The sequence below is a fragment of the Notolepis coatsorum genome (assembly GCF_963971535.1).
Source record: "Notolepis coatsorum genome assembly, chromosome: 15".
Taxonomy (NCBI): Eukaryota; Metazoa; Chordata; class Actinopteri; order Aulopiformes; family Paralepididae; genus Notolepis; species Notolepis coatsorum.
In genome coordinates this window covers 437,215-464,581 of record NC_140179.1, presented here as the reverse complement: position 1 = coordinate 464,581, position 27,367 = coordinate 437,215, and the positions used below count along the sequence as shown (strand labels likewise).

General features: G+C 43.6%; 1 protein-coding gene across 1 annotated transcript in view; it reads left to right on the top strand.

Annotated features, from left to right (window-relative positions):
• Positions 1-6,177: 6,177 nt before the first annotated feature.
• The window catches only part of slc2a13a (solute carrier family 2 member 13a), a gene marked incomplete at both ends in the record, with an annotated part of 285,172 nt that continues 263,982 nt past the window's right edge, over positions 6,178-27,367 (top strand). The window contains one exon of the mRNA XM_084330466.1: positions 6,178-6,772. Coding sequence (XP_084186592.1) covers positions 6,178-6,772 — 595 coding nt within the window. The remainder of the gene's footprint in view (positions 6,773-27,367) is intronic.

The window sequence follows — 27,367 nt, the reverse complement described above, 5'->3', positions numbered from 1 at the left end:
AGTTGAAGATTTTTGATGCTTGAATTAGGTAGGCCTGAAAAAAGTGCGTTACAGTAGTCTAGACGTGATGAGACAGAAGCATGAATCAGGGTTTCAGCATCAGCCAGAGTTAAAATGGGGCGAATGTTTGCGATGTTACGAAGATGGAAGAAGGCAATTTTGGTGAAATGTTTTATGGTGGAGCTCTGAGATACATGACAAGTATCAAAGTTGAGGGATGAATGAATGAATGAATGAAAACTTTATTAACAGATTGCAGAATGGGTACAGTACAGTACAGCTCAATACATACAATTGTTAAGGGGATGCAGACCAGAGAAAGACTTTCGTCTTGTTTACATCAGGGTCCCCATTTTCAATTCATTGTAACATATATGACATACATGACATACAGATAGACAGTACTGCTCCATCTATACATTTATGACATACCAAATTTGCAATTACAGTACTGTTTGTGATACAAAAAGAGTCCAGAAAGAAAAGAGTATATACATTAGGCGTGGAAACTGTACATTGGATTGGGTAGGTGGGGGTGGGGGGGGACTGTACATTGGAGGTGGTTGGGTGGGTGGGGGGGGGGGGGGGGTTGGTTAGGAGTGGGGGGGGGGGGTTGGGTAGGAGTGTGGGGGGGGGGGGGGGGTTGGGTAGGAGGGGTGGGTGGGGTTTACACTGTACAACTGTACAAACAACACTGTACATTGGATTATTGACATTATTGAGATGTCCTCAAACAGGCCTCTGTGGTTTGTGATCATTTAACTCACTCCCGGTACCATATATATGCTGATGATACAGTTATGTATTCTTGTGCTCCTTCTCTTGAGGCTGCTGTCAAAAATGTACCGTCTGATTTTGCCTCCTTGCAGCATACTCTCATTGACTCAAAACTGCTATTGAATGGTAGCAAAACAAAGACAATGGTATTTGCTCCAACTAGGTCAACTGCCTCCCCAGTCCCCCCCCCTCTATTTTCACCCTTGATGGTTGTTCTATTGAGGTTATTGAAAGGTACAAATACCTTGGCATCTGGCTGGACAATTACCTAGATTTTAAACATCATATTGATGCTTTAATCAAAAAAACTTAAATTCAGTTGCTTTTTTCTATAGGGTTAAATCATGCTTTTCCTCCCGCCTCCCGGAAACTAAACTTCATACTGAATATGAACAATGGACAAAATGTTTATAGTCAAGTCAATCATTTGTTTATATAGCGCATTTAAAAGCTCAGAGAGCCGACCAAAGTGCTGTACAGTAACTACAGAATTAAAAACCATAGACATAATCACACAGTGTAACAGAGGACAATACAACATGACAAAAGACAGGATGGACAGTCAATAGAGCAGGACCACAAGACACTAGGAATACACAACAGACGATCCAACAGATTTATACTAGTCGTTGTCCAATCTGAAAATGTTTCCAGAATTCAGGCGTCAGTCAGTAGTACAGTATGACCAATGTCTCATCCAAATCGGCCCTGTAGCAGCCCTGCGAGATTATCTACGGACAGACAGATACACACGCACAAACACACACACACACACGTGTGAACGCACACCTACACACACACACACACACTCTCCTCTCCTAACATCATACAGTGTGAGCCTCCCATGGCATCCATCCTTTTTCTTTAAGCACAACAAACAGGCAGCAGCGTGAGGCTGGGAGCAGCTTATTTTTACCAGCCCGCTGCTTCCATTACTCTGCTGTTTTCAAAGGCTTGAAGCCCCTTCCTCTCCTGCCGAAAAACCCAGGCAGGGTGTAGCCCTCAAAGTCTTCCTCTCCCATTGATGGTCTCTTAACAATGGCTCTCGAGCCTCGTCTGATGGTTGAGAAGCCACCGCGTGCTGTCGGCCCTAACGACAACACTTCACTTCAGGGGGTACCGACCGTGACAATCTTTATCACTGATTAGATTCCAATTCCAAAGTAACCTGCATCTTTAATGAAATTAAATGAAGCTGGACTTGAAGACGTTTTTTTTTTTATTGTCATGCAGCGAACACATAGGAACACACACACACACACACACACACACACACACACACACACACACACACACACACACACACACACACACACACACACACATGCATTTGTTATGCGGATGTCCTCTCTGCGCCTGACCCATCCTGTCGTCCTTCCCCCCAAGGGGAGCAGACATGGGTTGCAGCGAGCGGCTGTCCGTCTTCATCAGCGTTGGCGATCTGTTCTGTCTGTTTGGCATGTTTTTCCATTGGGTTTATCTCTTTTTTCTGGAGGGGAAACCCTTGCGAGTTACGGGGAGAACATGCAAACTCCACACAGAAAGGCCCGGGCGGGAGATACCCCACCTGGGTACCTGGCAACCCAGCAACCTGGTCCGCAAGAACCCAGGACCTTCTTGCTGTGAGGCGACAGTGTTAACCACTGCACCACCATGCTCATTAGGAACTAATGAGGGACTCTATAATAATAATAATAATAATAATAATAATAATAATAATAATAATAATAATAATAATAATAATAATAATAATAATAATAATAATAATAATGCATTACATTTACAAGCGCTTTTCAGGTTACTCTAAGACACTTTAAAAAGATAAGGGAACAAAGAAGAGAAAGAGAAAAAAAGATATACAACAATGGAAAACAAAGTTGAAATACAAAATATGACGAGAGAGACGTGGAGTGAGACGTGGAGTGAGACGTGGAGTGAGACGTGGAGTGAGACGTGGAGTGAGACGTGGAGTGAGGCGTGGAGTGAGGCGTGGAGTGAGAAGTGGAGTGAGACGTGGAGTGAGACGTGGAGTGAGACGTGGAGTGAGGCGTGGAGTGAGGCGTGGAGTGATACGTGGAGTGAGAAGTGGAGTGAGACGTGGAGTGAGACATGGAGTGAGACGTGGAGTGAGACGTGGAGTGAGACCTGGAGTGAGATGTGGAGTGAGACGTGGAGTGAGACGTGGAGTGAGACCTGGAGTGAGACGTGGAGTGAGACGTGGAGTGAGACGTGGAGTGAGATGTGGAGTGAGACGTGGAGTGAGACGTGGAGTGAGACCTGGAGTGAGACGTGGAGTGAGACGTGGAGTGAGACGTGGAGTGAGATGTGGAGTGAGACGTGGAGTGAGACGTGGAGTGAGACCTGGAGTGAGACGTGGAGTGAGATGTGGAGTGAGACGTGGAGTGAGACATGGAGTTGCTGACGTGAGTGAGACGTGGAGTTGCTGACGTGAGTGAAGGCAAAGAGTTCCAGAGAGGGGAGGGGAGGGGGGGGGGGGGAGGCAGCAGAGGAACAATGCTATGAAAACACATGCATTGATAAACCATGGGTGATGCAAGTCTTAGTATAACAGGGAAATCCTTCCTGAATGGATTCCAGAACTTGCCTCCCAGTGACACCTTCACTGGCCTCAATAGATATCCGTTTTTACTCTCAAATAGCCTGTTTTCTACTGGCTTACCTCTACTGTACGTTAACCCTTTTCACTACCACACTACAGAAGGTTAAAGGGGAACTATCTTATAAATGGCCTTTTTGAGTGTTTAGCATTGTTTCCTAGCTATGTGAACTTATATTAATATGATCTATGTCTCAAAATTCTCATATTGGCGCATTCTTCCAATTCTCTCACAATATTCACCCTCACTGAACTGAGTCATTTGAAAATGTGCCTATATGTGATGTCATATAGTCGCTGCTGCATGTTAATGTTCAGGCGAACACGACGCTCAGCAGGCACGGCGCAGTGGTTTAGGAGCCCAGGCTCAAAACAGCTCGAGATCTTGAGGTAGAAAAATGCTGTTTTTGAGGACTTGATTAGAAATACAAAACAATGAATAAAAAAAATATATATATTACAGAGGTGTTCCATAGACTCACAGGAATTGTGTAAAAGTGCCCAAATAGTGAAAGAAATAGTAAAATAGTTCCCCTTTAACCCTTTCACTACCATGTTAACCCCTTGTCGTGTGGCAGTGAAAGGGTTAACCTTATGTAGTGTGGTTGTGAAAGGGTTAACCCTTTGGTAGTGTGGTAGTGAAAGGGTTAAATAATGTTGTTAGCATACAGAGTTGAACAAATGATTGGCTTACACTTAAAGTGCCTACTAGAGTTTGTACTGAACTTGGTAGATCTGCCTTTGGCTTCTCTGTGCTCCTGAATCGTGGGACATTGAAACTATAAGTCCACTATGTGCCCACGGGTCGATTTAGAGAACTGGTGACCAAGCAGGTCACCACAATCAGTAATTGTGTTTAAAATTGTGTTTGAGTGTTTAAATGTTAGGGTGTACTTTGTATAATATTATTGATGATGATTATGTGAATGTAGATCCTCGATGACACTGACATTTCCCCTCAGTGTAATTTTGGGGTTAAACAAAGATTGAATGAATACGTGAAGCTTACTCTATAGTTCCTCTGTGGGTACGTTATCGATATTTCTGCCTCCTAAACTAAAGTGTTACCGCTATAACATGGAACGTGTTTTTTGTTATGTTTCTTTTTGTGTGCAAAAAAGTATCATTTTAATTATCATTATAATCGCTAATGAATTATCATCCAACCCCGGTTAATAGAGTGTAAGTATTTCGAGGGGTGCTGGAGGTTGGCGGGACAGACAAATAACTAGAGGGTTGCTGGTCAATCCCCGGCACCAACTGCTGGTGACTGGAGCACGGCTGCCATTATAGACACAGTGTCCGACGTGGCCTTGAGCAAGGCACTGAGCCCTAAACTGCTCCAGGGCCACTCTGACATCGGGGACTCTGACCCCTCTGATGAAATGCCCGCGTGCAGGTTGTGTGGGCATCATCGGTTATCATATTGGGATCATATAGTGATGAAATTATGATATTGGGATATTGTTTGCGCGCAATTCTGTGAATAACAACCACACGTATGAACTCTGAAAATGGGGTCTTCGATATATATGAGAATCTTGAACTAGATTTAGGCTTGATCTTTACCTTCAATGCGATGAACAGCAATTGGATTGTTTATGTTGTGATTTTGAATGCATGAACGGAAATTGTGATAGATATCAGAAACAACCCCCCCTCCCCCAGGCCTATGGGGGACTTTGTGTATTTAGGTCAAACGTGAAGTATGATGACTAATGCTATTACCCTGTCCCTGTGTAAACTGGCTAATAGAGTCATTTTCGGTCGTCATGTACTGTATCCACCAAGACATAAAGAACAAACACTGTGTTGTATTGTTCATGTCAGGCCAGCAGAGGGCGACAGTGCTCTTCGCATTTCCTCAACGATGCACAGGTGGAAAAACAGCTATATCAATGCCACCACGCCACCACTACTGCGATTATTATTTATACAGTACTACTAACGCTATGGCCAAAATATTATGTTGAGTTATGAGTATAACTTATAAACAGTATGTGTAGATTAGTGTAGATTTGTCATGTTATGGTTTCCATACTGTAACAGTCGGTCCTTCATTAGCAATTAGGCTATTATGAATAACCTACTTGACCCCCCTCCCCCCCTCGTGGAATAAACTGTAGAAACACCTGTAGATTTTATTTATTTAAATCCACAGCCTATATACAGCGTCGTCTAAAGTCTATAGGCCACTACAATCAGCTTGGGCACTAGACAAATACTTGATATTATATCCCCCCCATCAGAAGAAAACGGGCGTAATAATAATCCCATCATAAATACCCACCTCACTCTTCACTACTGGGCAAAGCATACAAAACAATATTTATTTACGTCACGCCGACGCTGGTGATGACGAACTCGGCCGCTACACCCCATCCCCATCCCCATCCTCATCCTCCTCGTACATCCTCCGCCGAGCTACTCTCATCAGGACCACATGGATGTAATATTACACCCCACCCTCTCAGTTTACCTCCGAGCGCATCCTCCTCCACCGAACTGCCCTCATCAGGACCACACGGGGATGTAAATGTGATATTAACATCATCAACACATGAGCAAAACTTCTGTCCACTTGAATTATAGTCGTTGTTTCGGATAAACGCAGCAGCGGAGGGAAAGTGACTTGGAAAGCCGCCGCGCGCCGTTTGTGCGCTTTTACGCGACAACTTGTTTACAGGGAGGGAATCGATTTTATTTTTTAGTTTTTTTCACCAAACAACTACTGTGTTGTTTGTGAAAACACTGCGTGCAGGGGGAGTCGTTTCATTTCCCTTATGTCGCGCAAATCGAGCGACCATGACTATAACCTTCGTAGTATGAGCAACCTGATGGGCGAGCGGCGGAAGAAAGTGAGCCACGACGGAGGAGAGCGGAGTCTCATCAGAGCTCCGTCCAGCGCCAGCATCAACAGCCACCCGGCCTCGGCCGTCAGCAGCAGCGGGACACCGGGAGCCGGGGCGCCTTCCTCCACCTCCTCCTCCACCACGGGGCCGGGGGACCTGGAGGAGCGCGCGGCGCGCAAGCAGTTCCAGCGAGATGTCACGCCTGCGTTCGTTTACGTGCTGGCGGTGTTCTCCGCGCTGGGCGGCTTCCTGTGCGGCTACGACACCGGCGTGATCTCCGGGGCGATGCTGCTGCTGAAGCGGGAGATGCACCTGAGCGTCCTGTGGCAGGAGGCGCTCGTGTCGAGCACCGTGGCCGCGGCCGCGCTGGCAGCCCCGCTGGGCGGCGTCCTCAACGGGCTCCTGGGGCGCAGGCTCTGCGTGCTGCTGGCCAGCTCCTGCTTCGCCGTCGGCGGGGTGGTGTTGAGCACCGCGCCGAGCAAAGAGGTGCTCCTGGCGGGACGGCTCATCGTGGGAGTGGGACTCGGTAAGGGATTATTATGTGCAACTATAACAACTCACCCTCCTGTGGTTATATGTCAAGTTTTGTTTTGTTTTGTTTTGTTTGTCACATACTTTATGAGGTACATGTGCATTACAGTGAACTTCTTGGTTCTGTATGAGGAGCGCCCTGAGATTGTGCTTCATACAGTAAAGAGTCAAAAGAATACAGGCCAAACACTATACAAAATATACAATATACAAACTAAAGTACAACCTAAAGTACAAAATGCAAACAATGAAGTACACGCACGCACACACACACACACGCACACACACACACACACACACACACACACAGTCAGTTCTCTATTCTTCCCCAGGCTGTAGACGAAACAGACCAACAACCTGTTGTTTACCCGTCGCTGACCCGCCACGCTGCCAACAACACTATTCAAGTCGTTGCTTGAAGCAGCAGACGAAGCACCTGCTGTGGGGAGAACGCTGCTCGCTCACATGCAGCTCAGCGCACGGGCTAATGGTTGTAGTGAGTTAAGGGCCAACAGTGTGGGCTCGTCTAGTGGTGGTGGTGGACAGGGTCAGGGCTCGTCTAGTGGTGGTGGTGGACAGGGTCAGGGCTCGTCTAGTGGTGGTGGTGGACAGGGTCAGGGCTCGTCTAGTGGTGGTGGTGGACAGGGTCAGGGCTCGTCTAGTGGTGGTGGTGGACAGGGTCAGGGCTCGTCTAGTGGTGGTGGTGGACAGGGTCAGGGCTCGTCTAGTGGTAGTGGTGGACAGGGTCAGGGCTCGTCTAGTGGTAGTGGTGGTGGACAGGGTCAGGGCTCGTCTAGTGGTGGTGGTGGACAGGGTCAGGGCTCGTCTAGTGGTGGTGGTGGACAGGGTCAGGGCTCGTCTAGTGGTGGTGGTGGACAGGGTCAGGGCTCGTCTAGTGGTAGTGGTGGTGGACAGGGTCAGGGCTCGTCTAGTGGTAGTGGTGGTGGACAGGGTCAGCCAGGGGGCCTTGAGGACAAAGCACAGCACAAATAAAATTCACATCCGTTTTCGCCTCTGAGTCACTTAAATTATAGTTTATAAGTGTTTTAAAACTATTTATTTGGCCGTAGTTTAAATGCGTTTGGACAATGCCCCCCCGTACTTTAGTCAGTTATTTCTGTCTTTCTTTCTTTCTTTCTTTCTTTCTTTCTTTCTTTCTTTCTTTCCTTTCTTTCTTTCTTTCTTTCTTTCTTTCTTTCTTTCTTTCTTTCTTTCTTTCTTTCTTTCTTTCTTCTTTCTTTATTTTGTTATTAATATATATATATATATTTTTTAAACATATTTAACAAGGCACCAAGTGGACTAAAAGCTCCATTCTCGAAGACACTCTGATCTGATAGATAGAGACCGCCGCCATCTTGGTATTGGGGAGACAAACGGATTTCTACGATCAAATGTATGCGTTGAGCTCCGTTTTTATTACATATTTTATCACATTCGTGTTCATTTCATAACCTTTTCATATCATTTGTTTTGAAAATATTGAGGCCAACGTGGCATTTCACTATTTCGAAAGCATTTCTGGTGATTCTAAAAGTGCATGTTTCCCCCCCCAAGCCATAGACATGATGCACTTAGACAGGAAGTTAAACAGACAGGAAGTTGACTTCGAAAATAGTTGCAGCAGGATGAGGGAGAGGTCACACGGCAGCACACTCACACCTGGGAGCTGGGATGTTTAATTAAAGTCTTCTACCCTGCTGGGCTACACCACCTAGAAAACCACCATGTAAAGTAACAACTGTCTTTCATTGCCTATCCGATAAACAAGCATGACATTTTCTTCCTTGATATCTCTAGTTTCAGGTCCTACTTGTAACGTTGTTGTAGCATTACATTAGAGATGGCTACCCCTCAAATTCTTCCTTGTGGCCTGGCGGGTGGCTCCCCCTAGTGGATTAGATTATATTAGATTCAAATGTATTGTCGTTATACAGCACAAGTGCAGTACAACGAAAAGAAGTTTGGCAGCCGGGAGCAGACACACGGGCTGCGGTGTGGGCCGCGCCCAGGGACCAATCCAAGTGCTCCTGTCCGTCTTCGTCAGGGACTCGACAGCGCTAGCGATCTGTTGTGCATGTTTTTCCATTGGGTTTATCTTATTGGGAGGGGAAACCCTTGCCGGCATGGGGAGAACATGCAAACTCCACACAGAAAAGCCTGGGAGATACACCACCTGGGTACCTGGCAACGTCGCAACCCAAAGCGGGAATCGTACCCAGGACCTTCTAGCTGTGAGGTGACAGTGTTAACCACTACCGCCCACTGTACAGAGTTGTAGTATAATTTGTACAGTGATACAGGTGTAAAGACAGTATGGTAGTAGTCATACTTTCCAGCAGCGTAACTAGTAAGAGTAGGATATGTACATATATAGATATAGTATCTGTACAGATATGTAGAAGGACTATGTGCTCTTTGACTCTGATGTGCCATGTTCCACATTTGGTATAAGGTTTGCCAAAACACTGATAACATTGACAATGCAAACTTGCAATTTAGTTAGGGTGAGGTTCCGACCTAACCCTTAGAATCCACAGTGCTTCGTTATAGAGCTTTGTATATATGTAATGCATACAAAGCTCATCAATAGAGCTATCTAAGGCTAAATCAATACACCGTAGGGTATAAATCTCAGAGCAGTGTGGTTGCTCCTTCCCCTTAGTTTGCCCCCTCCACTGTTAGTTCAAGTTTCTTTATTAGTTTCATACAGAAGTAAAGAATACTTTTATACAAAATGCTTCTTTCTGTTACGCTCCAGAGACTGTGCTAGGCAAAAATAGACAAGTATAACATAAGTATAGCAAGTATAAAATAGAAGTCAAGTACGTAGACAAAAGTGTTCAGTATATACATATATACAATGCTCAGTGCAGAGCAGAAGTGGGATGAGGTACAATTTAGGTACAATATAATTTACAGTAAGGTGTAATGAGGTATGGGTTGTAGTGCAAATTCTTTACCAATAAATATAAAGTGTGCTTAGGTGTTCTAAAGTGGTTCAAGTGGGTGCTGCAGTGAGTTGTATGTTTAAAGTGAGTGTGTGCGTGTGGATGTGTGTGTTGTGAGTGCATTTGATGGTTGTTACATAGTGTTATTGTTCGTTGAGCATCCTGATGGCCTGAGGATAGAAGCGTCTTCTGTTTAGCAGCCGGGGGCGGCTTTTGTGTCGTATAGTCTTTTGCAGTATTTTGTTCGAGGTGACTATTTATGGAGATTCGGAGAAAGGTGTCCCCTAGCAGCACCTGCATGACCCCCGCACATGTCCTACAAAATGTCAGTCGTCACACGTATGAGCGAGTGAGCAAAGAGGTCAGATATAGACAGATGAAAAATGACCGGGAGGCAATGTTCTCGCTGACAACTTAAAACCACGTCATTCACGCCATCGATGCAAGTGTCACATGTCGACTGCTTAGATATCATGGATGTCAATTCCAATATTGTAAGTCAAATATCTTCTCAATTTGATGTCACAACTAGCCAAATAGCTAGTTTGCTCTACTTGATGAGTCATCAAAAAAGTTAAAATACGTCATCAATATGCACCAAAAATATAACACGATGTTTGCACAACTGTGTGTGTGTTCTGTATTATAGCTGTGGAGACAATGGTGTGGCTCATTTGACAGACTACTTGTAGTCCAACATGGAAAAAATAGTTTGTTTCTACACATTGTAGTTTGTAGTTTATTACACGCTAAACATCGCATATTTCCAAGATAATCCAGTCTTTTTCCATAGAACACGAGATAAAACGCGATATATGCAATAAGCCCAAACCGTTCTGGTTGATCCCCTGAAACCCCAAATACTCCCAAATCAAAGGTATATACCATGTACACATGTACCTTCACAAAATCATCAAGGGGGGGGGGGGTCGTTTTAAAGGGGAACTATTTTACTATTTCTTTCACTATTTGGGCACTTTTACAGACATATTATGAATTAGAGACATAGATCCTATTAATATAAGTCCATATAGCTAGGAAACAATGCTAAACACTGAAAAAGACCATTTATAAGATAGTTCCCCTTTAAAGGAAAACTACAACATTTTGGGAAATTAGCTTATTTGCCATCTACCCTGGAGTTAGACAAGAAGATACATACCTTTTTTCTTCTCTGTGCATGCAGTAGGAGTAGGAAGACGCGCACCGTTAGCCTAGCTTAGCGTCAGTCACTGGAAGTAGGTTCCTCCATTAGCCTAGTTCCCAACGTCTTCCTACTCCTACTGCATGCACAGAGAAGAAAAAGGTATGCATCTTCTTGTCTAACTCCAGGGTTCCCAAAATGTTGGAGTGTTAAGATACATACCTTTTTATTCTCTGTGCATGCAGTAGGAGTAGGAAGACGCGCACTGTTAGCCTAGCGTCAGTCACTGGAAGTAGGTTCCTCCATTAGCCTAGTTCCCAACGTCTTCCTACTCCTACTGCATGCACAGAGAAGAAAAAGGTATGCATCTTCTTGTCTAACTCCAGGGTAGATGGCAAATAAGCTAATTTCACAAAATGTTGGAGTTTTCCTTTAACTTAAAACTGTAATCGTGTTTGTCGAGCATGTTTTATGTCCGGTAAAACACAAAACTGTGATAGTTAGAAAAACATGTTTCAGATTCTGTAAAATAGACATAGAATATACCTTACCTTAGCCAGAAGGTATTCCAAAAAGAATAATTCCAAGTGATCGCATCGCCATCGCGATTACCAGAACAGGTCGAAAAGTACCTTGCGGAAAAAAATCTAATCTACGAATTCCAATCTGGCTTTAGAACATCCCACTCCACTGACACATGCCTTCTCTATTTGAACGACCACATCAAGCAAGAGGTGGACGCGGGCAAATACTGCGGCATGGTCATGCTGGACCTACAAAAGACCATTCTGATTGACAAGCTAAAAGCAATTGGTTTTGATAGTTTAGCAGTGAGCTGGATACAATCCTACCTGGAGGGGAGAGAACAGATGGTGGAGGTAAACGGTACCCTATCCCCCCCCCTCACAGTGAACTGTGGTGTTCCACAAGGAAGCATACTAGGACCGCTACTGTTCCTAATTTATGCAAATGACATGTCGTCAGCTTGTGACTGCAACTTGTTCCTGTTTGCGGACGACTCAGCCCTGCTGGTCTCTGACAAGAACAAGTTACAGGTTGAAAAAACCCTCAGCTCGGAACTAGGCAAAATCTGCATATGGCTCGCCGACAACAAACTATCATTACACATGGGCAAAACAGAGTCCATTCTCTTCGGTTCAAATAACAAACTCAGCAAGACCGACGGCTTCTCAGTTACAGTGGGTGACAATATTGTCACAAGGAAAGATGAAATTACCTACCTGGGTTCCATCCTAGAGGCTAATCTTTCCTGTGACAAAATGGCATCCAATGTAATAAAAAAAGTCAACCAACAAACTCGATTCTTGTACCGGATCTCCTCTCTGGTAAACAAGAATACCCTGAAGACTCTGGCAGGAGCATTGATTGATTGATTGAACATTTTATTAACAGATTGCAGAATGGGTACAGTACAGTACAGCTCAATACATACAATTGTTAAGGGGATGCAGACCAGAGAAAGACTTCCGTCTTGTTTACATCAGGGTCCCCCATTTTCAATTCATCATAACATATATGACATACATGACATACAGATAGACAGTACTGCTACATCCGATCCGATCACGTGATTTTCAGAAGATCGGGATCGAAAAAAATATATATATATAATCGGGATTTATTTTTATTTAAATATTTTTTTACTGGAGAGATGGGGACCAGGAGGATGGTGAGTGAGAGAGGACTGGTCCTGGAGAGATGGGGGCCAGGGGGATGTTGAGTGAGAGAGGACTGGTCCTGGAGAGATGGAGGCCAGGATGATGGTGAGTGAGAGAGGACTGGTCCTGGAGAGATGGGGGCCAGGAGGATGGTGAGTGAGAGAGGACTGGTCCTGGAGAGATGGGGGCCAGGAGGATGTTGAGTGAGAGAGGACTGGTCCTGGAGAGATGGGGGCCAGGGGGATGGTGAGTGAGAGAGGACTGGTCCTGGATAGATGGGGGCCAGGAGGATGTTGAGTGAGAGAGGACTGGTCCTGGAGAGATGGAGGCCAGGAGGATGTTGAGTGAGAGAGGACTGGTCCTGGAGAGATGGGGACCAAGGGGATGTTGAGTGAGAGAGGACTGGTCCTGGAGAGATGGGGACCAGGGGGATAGTGAGTGAGAGAGGACTGGTCCTGGAGAGATGGGGACCAGGGGGATAGTGAGTGAGAGAGGACTGGTCCTGGAGAGATGGGGACCAGGAGGATGGTGAGTGAGAGAGGACTGGTCCTGGAGAGATGGGGACCAGGAGGATGTTGAGTGAGAGAGGACTGGTCCTGGAGAGATGGGGGCCAGGGGGATGGTGAGTGAGAGAGGACTGGTCCTGGAGAGATGGAGGCCAGGAGGATGGTGAGTGAGAGAGGACTGGTCCTGGAGAGATGGAGGCCAGGAGGATGGTGAGTGAGAGAGGACTGGTCCTGGAGAGATGGGGGCCAGGAGGATGTTGAGTGAGAGAGGACTGGTCCTGGAGAGATGGGGGCCAGGAGGATGTTGAGTGAGAGAGGACTGGTCCTGGAGAGATGGGGGCCAGGAGGATGGTGAGTGAGAGAGGACTGGTCCTGGAGAGATGGGGGCCAGGAGGATGGTGAGTGAGAGAGGAGGATCATGGAAAGAGGGAGAAATGCATTCTCTGTTCCTCCCACCCTCCTGTCTCTCTTCTTCATGTGAAGGTTGCATGATTTTGCGTGGTTTCTTGCCATTTGATAAAAAATTCACTGTACCCTAGCATAATTTATTCTTCTAGTAACTGCACTTAAATGCGTGAGTCATTCTCCGTGCTGCTTTTTGTAAGGCTATGGAGAGTGGCCCTCCAGACTTAACACCCCGTAAGTAAAGCTCTTTACTCTGAATCAGTTTTCAATGAGAAATGGCAGGTCGACCAATTCTAAAATCATATTAGTTCCTGCTGTGACAACGTGTTGAAGGAGTACCTTGACATTTTGAATTGTACAATCTGTCATTTCTCTTCCCTGTGCACTTGTCACAACATGGGGGGGAAAGTTTAGGCGTTGACAACACTTCAGGCTGTCACTGCAGGGCAATCTCCTCGGCCTGCCCTGCTGGTCCACCTGTGCCAGGGACTGAGCTGCTGTAATGTTATGTTAAACTGAACCCACCTGTTATTAAGTAGGGGTGGTTACTTATGACTAGAGTCATGATATGGTAATATTGCGATATATTGTGATTTTATTACCTTTTTTCAACTGCAAATTATGTCCCCAATGGAAAACCTCAACATCGGCAATAAAAATATATATACATAATCTGTTTTATCTAATACGATAACATTTTCAGTCTGTTCACCTCATTCAAATATTTTTTATTGCAGCAAAATGGGATTGTCATGATAAAAAAAAGAAGATAATGTAAATATCAATACTTGGCATCACTGTATCGATATAATATTGGCACGCAAAATATTGCAATATATCACTGTATGGGTTTTTCCCCACTCCTACTGTTAAGGCCTCCCCAATTGAGTGCCAGCAGGGGGCGCACTATTTATCGCTTGAATGCCAGCCTTTTGGAACAGATTTTCCGATATTTCATGATTTTCGCGGAGCTATTTCTATATTCTATATTATGGCTATGTGTCTAATACGCCCATCGCTTATCAATGACTTGCTTGCAGTCAACATGTCCGAAACGGATTGTTTTTTCATCTGTACATTTCCGTTTTATACCGTTTTGAAAAACGGACGTTTTTGAAATTGTCTAGAAAAAGAATTATTCCGCAGGAATCGCCCTTTAGTGTAATACACACAACATGTTGTCATTTTCCGGCTGATTTATGAATCGTTTTAAAATAAACGCTAGATTATCGATAGTATATGTGTACTTATGCACGCTAGAGAAGCGGGCTGAAAAATCGATTATCTATGACCTGGTCAGCGCTAACGTCATATACACACATAGGGGACACGTTGTGAAATATGTGAAAAAAACATCTGATTACCCCAAAACTGGTAAAATAGATTCCTTACCTCAGATCAGATGTTCTGCAAAAAGATTATTCCAATTCCTGATCGCCATTCCAAATATCGATTGCGTTTATTGATCCAACATTAGACCTCGAAACAGATAATCCACGCTGCTCCGAGGGTCCCTGTTCCGAATGGGGGTAGTGTGGAGAGGAGAGAGAACCCAATACTGCGGACAATGACTAATGAATGGAGGAAACGGAGACGGCAGTTGCTCTTCTCAGATACTGGGATCTATTTATTAGAGAATAACTGGAGCATGAATAATAATACCGGGACAACAAAACAAAACGAACTGGGAAAACGAGAATACAAAGATGCACAAAACGGAATACTAAGCTTACTTACAATGACTCAAAACAAAGACAGTAAGGCATGGGAGAAGACAGGAGACACGACGAGCAGGGGAACACCGAGGAACTGGAGGAAATGACGCCACGACGAGGAGAGAAAGACACACACTTAAATACCTAGACTAATCATGATTGAAAACACCTGGCAGGCCAGTCTAAAACATAGAAACAATTAACACCAACTAAACACCAAAGCAATCTCACAAACACAAAACCAAAACAGGGGAACCACATCACACTAGGTAAGGGAAGGTCAACAACACACACAATGAAATTACATTACTCAAACAATGAATTACATTAAGCACATTTGTGAGAACAGACAAAATGGACGCCTGCACCGTCTGATGGTGCCCACTAGAGTGCGCCATGAGACCACTGACAGGAGGTAGGGAATGTCCAATGTCTTTCTGATCATAATTACCTGGGGTCGTTACAGGTCCCCAATGAATGCAATCGTCTCGGGTTACATTGCCTGAGAAGTAAAATGTGGAATCCGGGTTCCCCCCCCCCCATGCATTTCCATTGAGTCCAATCCAATGGGTGCAATACCATCCGGGAGACGATAGGGGGCGGTATTTGCCCGTTTCGAGCTCATAGACAGTCCCAATGATAACGTGAGGCTGGATTGATGAAAAATGAATGGATATCGCTAATAAAAGCAATAACGATTAAATAACGAGATTTCTCGTCATTGGCACTCAATGCATGGCGGTCAACAACGAGATTTTTCATCGTTGGCACTCAAAGTGTTAAAGCCCTGTTAACCTTCACTGTCACTCTACATTCAGACCACTAGCATCCACATTGCCATGCTACTGTGCGTTTGACCAATCTGAGTTAAGTGATTTAACTTCTCATGCTACTGTACTATCCGTTTGGCCAATCTGAGTTAAGTGATTCAACTTCTCATGCTACTGTCCGTTTGGCCGATCTGAGTTAAGTGATATTCTCATCCATGGTTTTTCAGTGATATGAATATGGCACCGCTCAGTGATTGGCTGCAGCTGAGCAAAAATGACCTGCATGTTTAGCAACACACATAGAGACTGTGGCCCCCTTTCACACATGCACTGGACTCCTGAACTTAGCTGCACAGTACAGGGGCCATATATGCGAATGCAAATGTTCAAATTATTTGGCAAGGAGTTTACCCTCCCAGCATCCAAGTCCTAAATCCAAGGCATCCAGTTTCATCAAGTTTCATCAAGATTTGAGCAATATTAAATGTGTGCTTCTCACTGTGTTTTACCTTGTATGAAACAATTATTAAGTCGTCTTAATTGGTTAAACAGGTCAGCTTTTGCTCAATAATGCTTTAAAATGGAGACTTTTGAAATATCAAGTCAAGATGATATGCTGGCCACTGGCCAGTTTGCTCCACTGTCTGAGGATGAGAGATATGAAACGCTGTTTGCTCGTCATCCAAAAACGTTTACATAAATTAACAGTTGTAATAACAATGAGTAATACAAACGTTTTGGATTGATTGTAAACAATTCATATGCAGTTTCACTGCGTACAATCCTGTTATTTGCACTGTACGAAACACTGTTGGTCGCTTATCTTTCACTCTGTACAGAATACCGTTGACCCCTATTTAATAAAATTTCAAACCTTTTATTTGAATGCGAAAAAAAATGGACGTTGCCCTTATTTGCAACAACATTGAGTTACAGTTTACAGAATAAATATTTAAAACGATGATCTTCCGTACACAGGCAGAGGAGGTACTTTACCCTTTCTGCGCCATGCCCTCGCTAGGCGCTGCCTCTCGGAGTAAATGTATATGTTAGAACACGTCTGTCACAGAGAATCTCCCGCTGTGTGCTACACGTGTGAAAGGGCAACTCCAGGCAATGGCCAGACCTGATTCTCTGGACGTTGTTCTGAGCTCATGTGTGAAAGGGGCTCATGCCCAGGGGCGGACCTTCCTACAGGCGATATAGGCGGTCGCCTAGAGCGCCACCCAGAGGGGGGCGCCAAAAAAAAAAAAAAATATAATATTTTTTCTTTTTTTTTTCTTTATTTTTCTTTATTTTTTTCTGTGCAGTTTTGGCGCCCCCCTCTATATCTGCAACCATTATTTTTACATTAAAAAAATTCTAACATAAGGGAAAATGAGCCAAAAATCTAAAACGGTCGGTCGGTCTGAGCCTCAGCTTTAGGTGTTCACAGTCAGAACATGCTAGAGCGCTGTGCATTGATCGGTCAAGTGTTTATAGAATTGAACGTTGAGGAAAGAAAGACTAACGTTAGAGAACTATGAAGAACAAAGGCGTAAAAAAAAAAATGTTAAAAAAAACGTTAAAAAAAAAAAAATCTCGCCTAGGGCGCCAAATGGGCTAGGTCCGCCCCTGCTCATGCCAGCTGTGGTCAACATCAGGCGATTTTGTCTCGGGCTGAATTTACAAGCGTCTACGTTTTATTTATCATCTGAATTTGATGATAAAAATCGAAATATTCTGAAAGCCCAGATGTTTGCAACTTGCGAAGCATTAGTGAACGGACAGTGGATAGGACAAAAAACAATCAGAATTCATATATTTAAAATGTTAAGCATTTCATGAGCAAACTAAATGAGTTAGATTGGACATTTGATTAATTATATCAAGCGGAGAACGGAGCAATTTAACGACCCTCGGCACCATGGATGAATGACTGGTTTGGAGACCTATTTCAGAATGCGCTGCCTATATTCTATCCACACTGCGTCTCCATCGGCAGAGAAAGTCAGGAGAGACGAAAAGTAACCTGGAGGCATCAATACTTTTACCAACGGATTTCCAGTTCCGCGTGCGCGTTCTGCGATCTGATTGGCCACTGACGTTTCTGGTCGTGTGACATGTGCGGCCAATCGTGTGACGCCTGTTTCTTTTACCGGTTAAAGGACGACTCCACTTTTTTTGGAAATTCGCTTATTTAACATCTTCCCTGGAGTTAGACAAGAAGATGCATACCTTTTTTGTCTCTGTGCGTGCATTTTAGCTTTGGGAATAGACGCTCCGTTAGCATAGCTTAGCTTCATCACTGGAAGTGGGGGAGGACAGTAGCCTTACAGTGCCTTACAGTGTATTGCAAGGTCTGACATTGACCAAACTTGATATGCATGACCTTGGTGGGCTCTAGGTCAACTCCTGAAAAGGGGGTCAATGTCAGACCTTGCAATCAAAAGTTAGGGGGCGCACTGAAATTATGGCAAGGGTTATTAGCCCCCTAACTTTGATTGCAAAGTCTGACATTGACCCCCTTTTCAGGAGTTGACCTAGAGCCCACCAAGGTCATGCATATCAAGTTTGGTCAATGTCAGACCTTGCAATACACTGTAAGGCACTGTAAGGCTACTGTCCTCCCCCACTTCCAGTGATGAAGCTAAGCTATGCTAACGGAGCGTCTATTCCCAAAGCTAAAATGCACGCACAGAGACAAAAAAGGTATGCATCTTCTTGTCTAACTCCAGGGAAGATGTTAAATAAGCTAATTTCCAAAAAAAGTGGAGTCGTCCTTTAAGCTTAGGCGCTGTTTCGAAGTTGGTTAAGGTTAGAGTTTGTCTTAGAGCAGGGCGATAGAACACCAGCCCTGATTCCAGACTCTAACCATAACCAACTTCGAAAGAGTCGCCTAAGCTTAACCAGTGATAAACTAGGCGTTAGGTAGTTTGCTGCTGGTCGAGGCGGAAATGGGCAAAGACACAGGCGTGACGCGATTGGGCGCACATGTCACATGACCAGAAACGTCAGTGGCCAATCAGATCGCACCAGAAACGTCAGTGGCCAATCAGATCGCAGAACGCAAACGCGGAACTGGAAATCCGTTGGTAAAAAAATAGACGCAACCTGGAGTAACCCAGAGCACCCCCTACTGGTTGAGTATTGTTAATACCCGGCTACTGTGCGGCAAGGGCAGCGCTCTACAGTGCTCCATCTGTAGAAAATGACTAATTGCAACTGGATTTGCAAGTTGCTTTAATTGCGACTGTGGTCATTCTCTCGACCTATCCATTGACATTAAGACAAAATACAAAACCAGAATTTGCAGCCTGCCCATCCTACTTAAAGGAACACGCCAACATTATGGACAATGCGCTTACCGTCTTCTCCAGAGTCAGACAAAAAGATAGATACCAATAAATACCAATTTCCTCGCGTTCAAAGCTATCCGGCTGCAAGCTAGCCTAGCTTAGCACAAATGAATGGAAGCGGATATGGACCGGCTACCCTAGCTGCTAGCCAAAATTACTCCCAGAGTTTTAAGCTAGGCTAGTGGTCCGTATCCACTTCCATTCATTTGTGCTAAGCTAGGCTAGCTCAGTCAGATAGCGTTCTACTGAACGCACAGAGTTAAAATTGGTATCTATCTTATTGTCTGACTCTGGAGAAGACGGTAAGCACGTTTCCCATGATGTTGACGTGTTCCTTTTAAAAACAGAATTGAAACGATGAATATATTATTTACAGTTTCAAATGGCTGTATCCAGACACTGTTATGTACTCTATGTGCAAACTGTTCCCCTGTGAAGACAGCGATGGTCAGAAAACTAATTTCCCAGGTTATCAAGGTCATCAAGATTGACGTTTACAATGATGATCTAATTTCTAACCTCTTCCCTCCCATATTATCCATGTTTCTAGCCACAAATGACCCAGCAGTACATCGACACACACTAAGCTGGTTCTGGAACATCTTGAAAAAAACACCCTCGCGCCCCAATACATTGCTGGCAACGGTGACGATATGCCAGTTTCTGGGCGCGTAATAATTCCAACCGAGTCTGTCACCCGTCTGCCCCCATTCACATGACAGCTGGCTCTCTGTAAAAAAAAAAAAGAGAAAAAAGGGAATTGCTTAGCATTAAATGAGCAGATCGCAGAACCCCCAAAAGGTCAGTGGAGCTGTTTGTCACACCAAGAAATGTCGTACATTTCCCTCCAATCCTCTCCCGCCGTGATCTTTTGAATCAAAAGCCTTTAGTTTGACTGTTCCGAGGCAATTATTGGTTCGCTGACCTTTGCCTGGGCACTTGGGAACACGAATGTTCAGTTCTGTGACGGGGGGCTAGTTTGAGTAGAAGGCGGTTGAACGAGGCTGTCAGACCGTTGACAGGTGTTTATTGTCTGACATGGCTGTTTTTATGACGTCATCACTGGAAGTATTCCGCCTGCATTGGCCAGTGAGACGTCTCAGTGTGTCCTACTGATAGTGATTTGTGAACCGCACTTGTTTTAAATATGATTCACACACACACACACACACACACACACACACACACACACACACACACACACACACACACACACACACACACTCACACACACGCACGCACGCACACACACACACACACACACACACACACACACACACACACACACACACACACACACACACACACACACACACACACACACACACACACACACACACTACACACACACACACACACACACACACACACACACACACACGTACATACGGGTACATGCATGCATACATACTGTACATACAGACATTATAAGGTCAAGGTCACCTTTATTTATATAGCACATTTAAAACCAACCGAAGTGTTTCACAGTACAAAGAAACAGACTAATTGAAAATAGAATATATAATGACTTGTTTTATTAGGAGATTGCTGATATGTGCTGCCCCCCCTGGTCCATGACCACAGACGGAGCAGGAGGTGGCCTTGAGAGCCAAGCGTGCAGTCGTTCCGTATTGACACTACTAAATAAGATGTCACGCTAAGATGTCATGTTCTACAGTAGGACTTACTAACTATAATACCTAATAAAACAAGTCATTAGGATAATAGAAACCTACTGTTGCTGGATCGATTCATTATGCACGTATACAGTATGTGTGTTTGTGTGTGCAGCTGCCTCACTAAGCCGTTTCTCCACTCCCGCTTACGATGTGCACACTAAGCAATGGAAGAAATAAATAAAACCAACAATAAATAATATAATTTATATGATTTATTATTATTACAAGACGGTATTATGGAATATGAATACAGTCTATTCCACTATACAGTAGCTGTACGTGATTGGGTTTAGTTCTTATTTATTCATTTATTTTCGGACATGGTTTGTTGAGTCATGACTATAAATGTAAAACATAATTGTTAACTCTTTGGTCGCCACGGACTTGACCATCTTTTGTTCCTACCACGCCAACGCTCTAGAGATAGGAATAAGTGGCGGTGTTTGCAGGGCTATATTCTATATTATAGCTATGGATACAATACTATGGCCCATTTGACATCAATCATTACTATTTCCAAATCAAATGTATATAATAGGTATTATGTTTCATCATGAATGCATGAAAGGGGGGGGGGGGGGGGTCGTTTTTTGATGCTTTGATCATCACCAACGGCATACGTTGGGGAGTAACGTTACACACACACACGTTGCGATCGATGTGAAATCATGGTTGGATCAAAGCAGGATTGATATAATTTAGTCCTTACCTTCACTAGGAGGTACCCCAAAAAGAATATTCAAATTGTCTGATCGCGATTCCCAGTATTGGTGTCCATCGTGTCGCCAACATAACCCACCACAACAGATGCATCGGGGGCATTTGATGCTTCTCAATGCGATCGGGATACCCGCTCGACTCGCCTGACAAAGAAAACTGCGCCCAGAGACATTTGAACGTAGCACAGGGCAAGATATAAGGTTTCAAAGGGTGCTCGATACTGCCGCCTGGCTGGATGCGGCCGGTATTGCCCTTTGGCGATCTCAGGATGATTCCCCATGTTAACCCCAGGTCCGTATGAGAGAAATGAATAGAAATGTTTAATAAAAGAAATAACGATGAAAACCCGACTATACTCGGGCCTGGCGCTGAGCGGTCGGCGGGATAACCAGACTATCCTCGGGTCTGGCGCTGATTGAGTTAATGATACAAATATTGTCGTATTTCTTATTATAAATTTTTTTTATTTCCGAGGATGTCTGTAGAATCGAAGTGAACACAATCCCCAAGGATTTCTCCCAAATTAAGCCGTTAAAAACACAGGCGCACACCAGTCTGTCCACTTACGACGACTGCCTGTTCGTAGCTACAAACTAATTTACAAAAATACGTTTTTATTTTATGCAAAGCACCTTATGGATGGGCAACGTCACTCACTCACTCATGTTTAGCAACTCTGTCCCTAGTGGCAGCTCACAAGCATTGCACTTTGACTCATGTTCAGAGAATCTGCTGCAATGCTTTGCATCGATAACACAGTGTCTTTGTTTTAATTGGACAGCAGTGGTAGATTGAGAACAAAGCAGTTGAACAAAATTTAACTAAGATGTATCTTGTTTTGGATGGATGAATGCATAGTAATGACTATCCTTCCTTCCACCGGTAATGGTTACAATGTGATGATAGCACACGTTTTTTTTAATCATTATAGTTGCAATGTAATTACAGCGCTATTTATTTTTATATCAGGAACACTTAATCTAATCTATGTCTCCAAGATAAAATACACATTCACATTAGCAGTTGGTAGCCAGGGAACTGTACGTGTGTATGTATGTATGTATGTATGTATGTATATATGTATGTATGTATGTATGTATGTATGTATGTATGTATGTATAGAGCTGCCGCGGTATTGATATTTTCCTTACCGCACAAATTTGCGAAATATTTCCTACCGCCGCGGTTATTACCGCACAGTGCGCACAAAAAAAAAAAAACGTTTGAATGTATTTTTTTTTTTTTTAGTAGTCTACTCTTATAGCCTGCCTCTAGTCTAATGGCGCTTTTCCACTGCATATTACCTACTCGACTCGACCCGCTTTAGGCACCTGGTACTTCGTTCCTTTTCCACTGCAGCCAGGTACTACTCAGTTTGTCTCCGTGTGGGGATGCAGGCGGTGCCGCTCGCTTGTGTACACTGAAAGCTCCGTGGGCATAGCCAATTAGCCATGTCCGAGGGCTTGCAGCAAGCCAGAGTTTAACACAGTTTAAATCAATCAATCAATCAATAACAACATTAACCATACTCTCGTTGCGTCTATTCTGCCAAAGCTAACGTTACCTCTCATTGTGTATTCTACCAAGCAACCCGGGTTTAACGTTACCTCTCGTGTATATCGGCTGACGGTAGTATTAGGCTAATAACAACAACAAACTTAACACATCAGCGATCTTGTTGTGACACTAAACTCTCCGCTCGGTGGTAAATTGGGTTGATGTCGGTTTTGTTTCATCAATAAATAAGGCAGAATACACAGTGAATCCATTCTTTTTTGTTTATTGCACTTGGTTCTGTCTCAAACAAATCCTGAATGAAATGCATCCTTAGCGAGGCAGTAAAGATGGCGGCGTTCTGTTTTTGTTCAGAGCCTCCAAACTGTGACGCGTCTCTCTTCTGACCAGTCAGTGGTCTGCAATGTTTCACATGACTTTTCTGGTACCACTTCTACCCAATAGGGTCGCTTGGAACCGAGTAGGGTATATCTGCAAAGCCGCAAGCCAACTTTATTATTATGATAAAAAACAGCGGTGACGCGGTATTCAGCCTAACTCTGCGGTGAGCGTGATGCAACAGCGATACCGCGGTAATGCGGTTATCGCGGCAGCTCTAGTATGTATGTATGTATGTATGTATGTATGTATGTATGTATGTATGTATGTATGTATGTATGTATGTATGTATGTATGTATGTATCTATGTATCTATGTATCTATGTATCTATGTATCAATATTACCTAAACAAATTTGGCTATTGAATACATATCAACTACGAATCATTTGATCTGGCGTAGATCATGTGATATCTACTCTAGTGCCAACCTCATGCACTGCGAGAGAGAGAGAGAGAGAGAGAGAGAGAGAGAGAGAGAGAGAGAGAGAGAGAGAGAGAGAGAGAGAGAGAGAGAGAGAGAGAGAGAGAGAGAGAGAGAGAGAGAGAGAGAGAGAGAGAGAGAGAGAGAGAGAGAGAGAGAGAGAGAAAGAGAGAGAGAGATAGAGAGAGAGAGAGAGAGAGAGAGAGAGAGAGAGAGAGAGAGAGAGAGAGAGAGAGAGAGAGAGAGCCAGTTGGTCGCTAATGGTGAGGAAAATTACAGTTATCAGGCGGGTGTGCTGTATTATGTACTAGCAAGAATTGTTCTGATGATGAGGAGCAGTTTTAAATCATGGATGATTGCTGTGTGTCAGCCTATGGATTTGTATTGTGTTGAGAGGAGGGGGGGGGGGGGGGTTATATAAGTGGAGCTACTGAAGCCCCTTTCGCACATGTACTGGACTCCTGACCTTTATTAATAAGAGTGAACGCAAACATTAAAATGATTCTGTACAGACCCTCCCAGCACCCACATCCTGAGTCTGCGTAACTGAGCCCATGTCCGAACACAAGCAGATCATTGTCCGAACAACCTTTTCCGGCTGATAGTTAAATGAAAACGTATGGGTTGTGGATAGAATTTGTATCTGTGTCATCTTTATTCTGTTCAATTTCATTCCTGACCAAGGACAAGACACACAAGGCATTTTCTTCATACATTTTTGAGCGACTTTGTCCGTTACAAAATGTGACAGTGTGGAGGCGTGCACCGAGAGCGAGACTGCACCAACGTCGTGCGTTCATATTAAACAATTATTAAGTGGACATGTGTCGTATATTCTATACAATATCTAGGTCATTTGCAGTGCATACAGGCCGCTAACTAGAGGGAAGAAAGACAGAGTGATATGATGGTCTTCCTCCCCTGACTTAGTCAGATGAGAAATAAACGTGTATAGCCAGACAAAAGGAACTTATGGTCCAAACTCATTTATTTGCCTCGGCGGCCAAGAGTGGATAATGCATCGGTTACATACAGGAATTATTCACCATAACGCATGATTGTACAAGAGGTTTGATGAGGTTTATATATAATCAAATAGCCCTAACACGGTGGCTGCTTCACATCAAGACAGTTTTGCACATAAATAGTAGTCATGTTCATGTATGAAATAGACCATAGTACTCTTTGCCACCACATGACCAAACCCATGGTCTAAGATAGACATCTTACTCTAAGTTATCACAAACAGTGATTATTCCATATACAGTTTACTCACGTAGCGGCAAAGTAGTAGTACAGTCGGTGGGCGATGGGTAACTTTCACATTTGAACCGGTACCTGTGAATCGATACCGGTACCCAACGGTACCTTTTTTCGGTACTTTAGTCTCAAGAAATTTAATTTACATACCTCAGTCGTAAAAAAAAAAAATCCAAACTTCAAATAACTACAATTTCGACAGTTTTCGGCTTGTCATTGCTCCGACTGCTTTGTTGTTGAATCAAGTCAAATCCTAGGTAAGCATATATTGTGCGTGTGAACGTTGACATGAAAAGAAAAAAGTTAAAAAAAAGTTAAAAAAAAAGTTAAAAAAAAATAATAATAAAAAAACATTTTCTTTATTTTTTTTTTTCGGTTTCTCACTTGATTCGATACTCGGTAGTACCGACGTGTTTCGGTTCGGTACCTCAAAAGTACCGAATTCGGTACCCATCCCTAACAGTCGGTGGGCGATGGAGGCTCAGAATCAGACCCCCTGGGGACGGTCGGTGGCGGGTCTGATCTGGCCTCCTCTCTCTCTCACCAATACATTCTTTTATACTCTATTTCCCCCAATAGTTTCTTGCTTCCATACATGGCGTTCTCCTCAGATGACCTTCTGGGGGAGGCGGTCCGCCCCCCCCCCTGATTTCCTCGTCTGTGTCTTCTTCCAGTTTCAACAGCGAGGAGGTCTAATGAATCAGACCTTTTATCATTCCCTTTATATGGTTCATGCGATGACCTCTAGATTTCTAATATCACCCCAGTACAGTCATTGCTTTCTAGGCTGATACCAAACATCATAATGAGACCACACCAACCTTTATTTACCAGACTGAATCTTTATAATATAACTGTGATTTAAAGGAAATAGCTTTATTACTTCCCGTTTTGACATTCCTAAAATGGTATTCTTCTTTGTAAGTTACTTTCTAATTTGATATGGTTTTAGTTTCCTACAGACTTAAGGCATTATTTGACCTGTGTCTCTTGTCTCTAATCTATTATTGTATAGATTCAACCAGTCTTTCACATTGGTCTTGTTCCACAGAGGCATATCCGCTTCATTTAGCCTCTTGTGCTGTGTTTCAACCGGCACACCCTAGAAGGTGTTTCTTGTTCGTGGGGGTTGAAATGGCCGTCCTAAATACAACTGAGTAAACAATGTTATCATGAGAGAGGTTTTGCCTGAAGGCTCCTCAGGAATGTCACACAATACTGACGCTTTGCATCTTCCTTGTTTTATTACTCTGAGAGTCCCTGTAATTCTACAGTTCACTTATTAAAGCATTATTTTGAATGAACTATTATAACAGATATTTTCAGTTTCAGGGTTGATCTAACAGTCTGTTCAAGTCAATATACCATACATGATTTGTTAAACAGGTCAGCTTTTGCTCAATAATGCTTTAAAATGGAGACTTTTGAAATATCAAGTCAAGATGATATGCTGGCCACTGGCCAGTTTGCTCCGCTGTCTGAGGATGAGAGATATGAAACGCCGTTTGCTCGTCATCCAAAAACGTTTACATAAATTAACAGTTTATGAGTAATAAAAACGTTTTGGATTGATTGTAAACTATTTATATACAGTTTCACAGGTAAAATCCAATTTTTGCACTGTACAGAATACGGTCGACCCTTATTTAATTTAATTTCAAACCTTTATTTTAAAGTTGCGGTTGCCCTCATTTGCAACAATGATGAGTTTACATTCCATTTTAATGGGAGAGAGCGAGATAATTGAGATAGCTGCTTTTGAGCTTTGCTCAGCACTGTCTTTTGATTGCAAAAGAAAAAGAAAAACTGCATCCGTGGTAACCGCAAAAACAATGAATTTAGACCCGGCTTCTAATTGAGACCGGGCTGTCGAAACATGTCGTTTGGTGTGTGTTTTCATTTCCCCCTTACCTCTGTGGTGTACTGTATGTTTTGGTTTATTTGTCTATTTAATTTTCTTTGTCCCCATCAAGGGGCCCTTTTGTCTTCTCACCAGGCTGTCATTGTAAGTAAGAATTTGTTCTTAATAGATCTGCCTGGTTAAATAAATAAATAAATAAATAGATATACCCGGACAGTAAAGGGGACCTTTAAATTAAGTTGTACA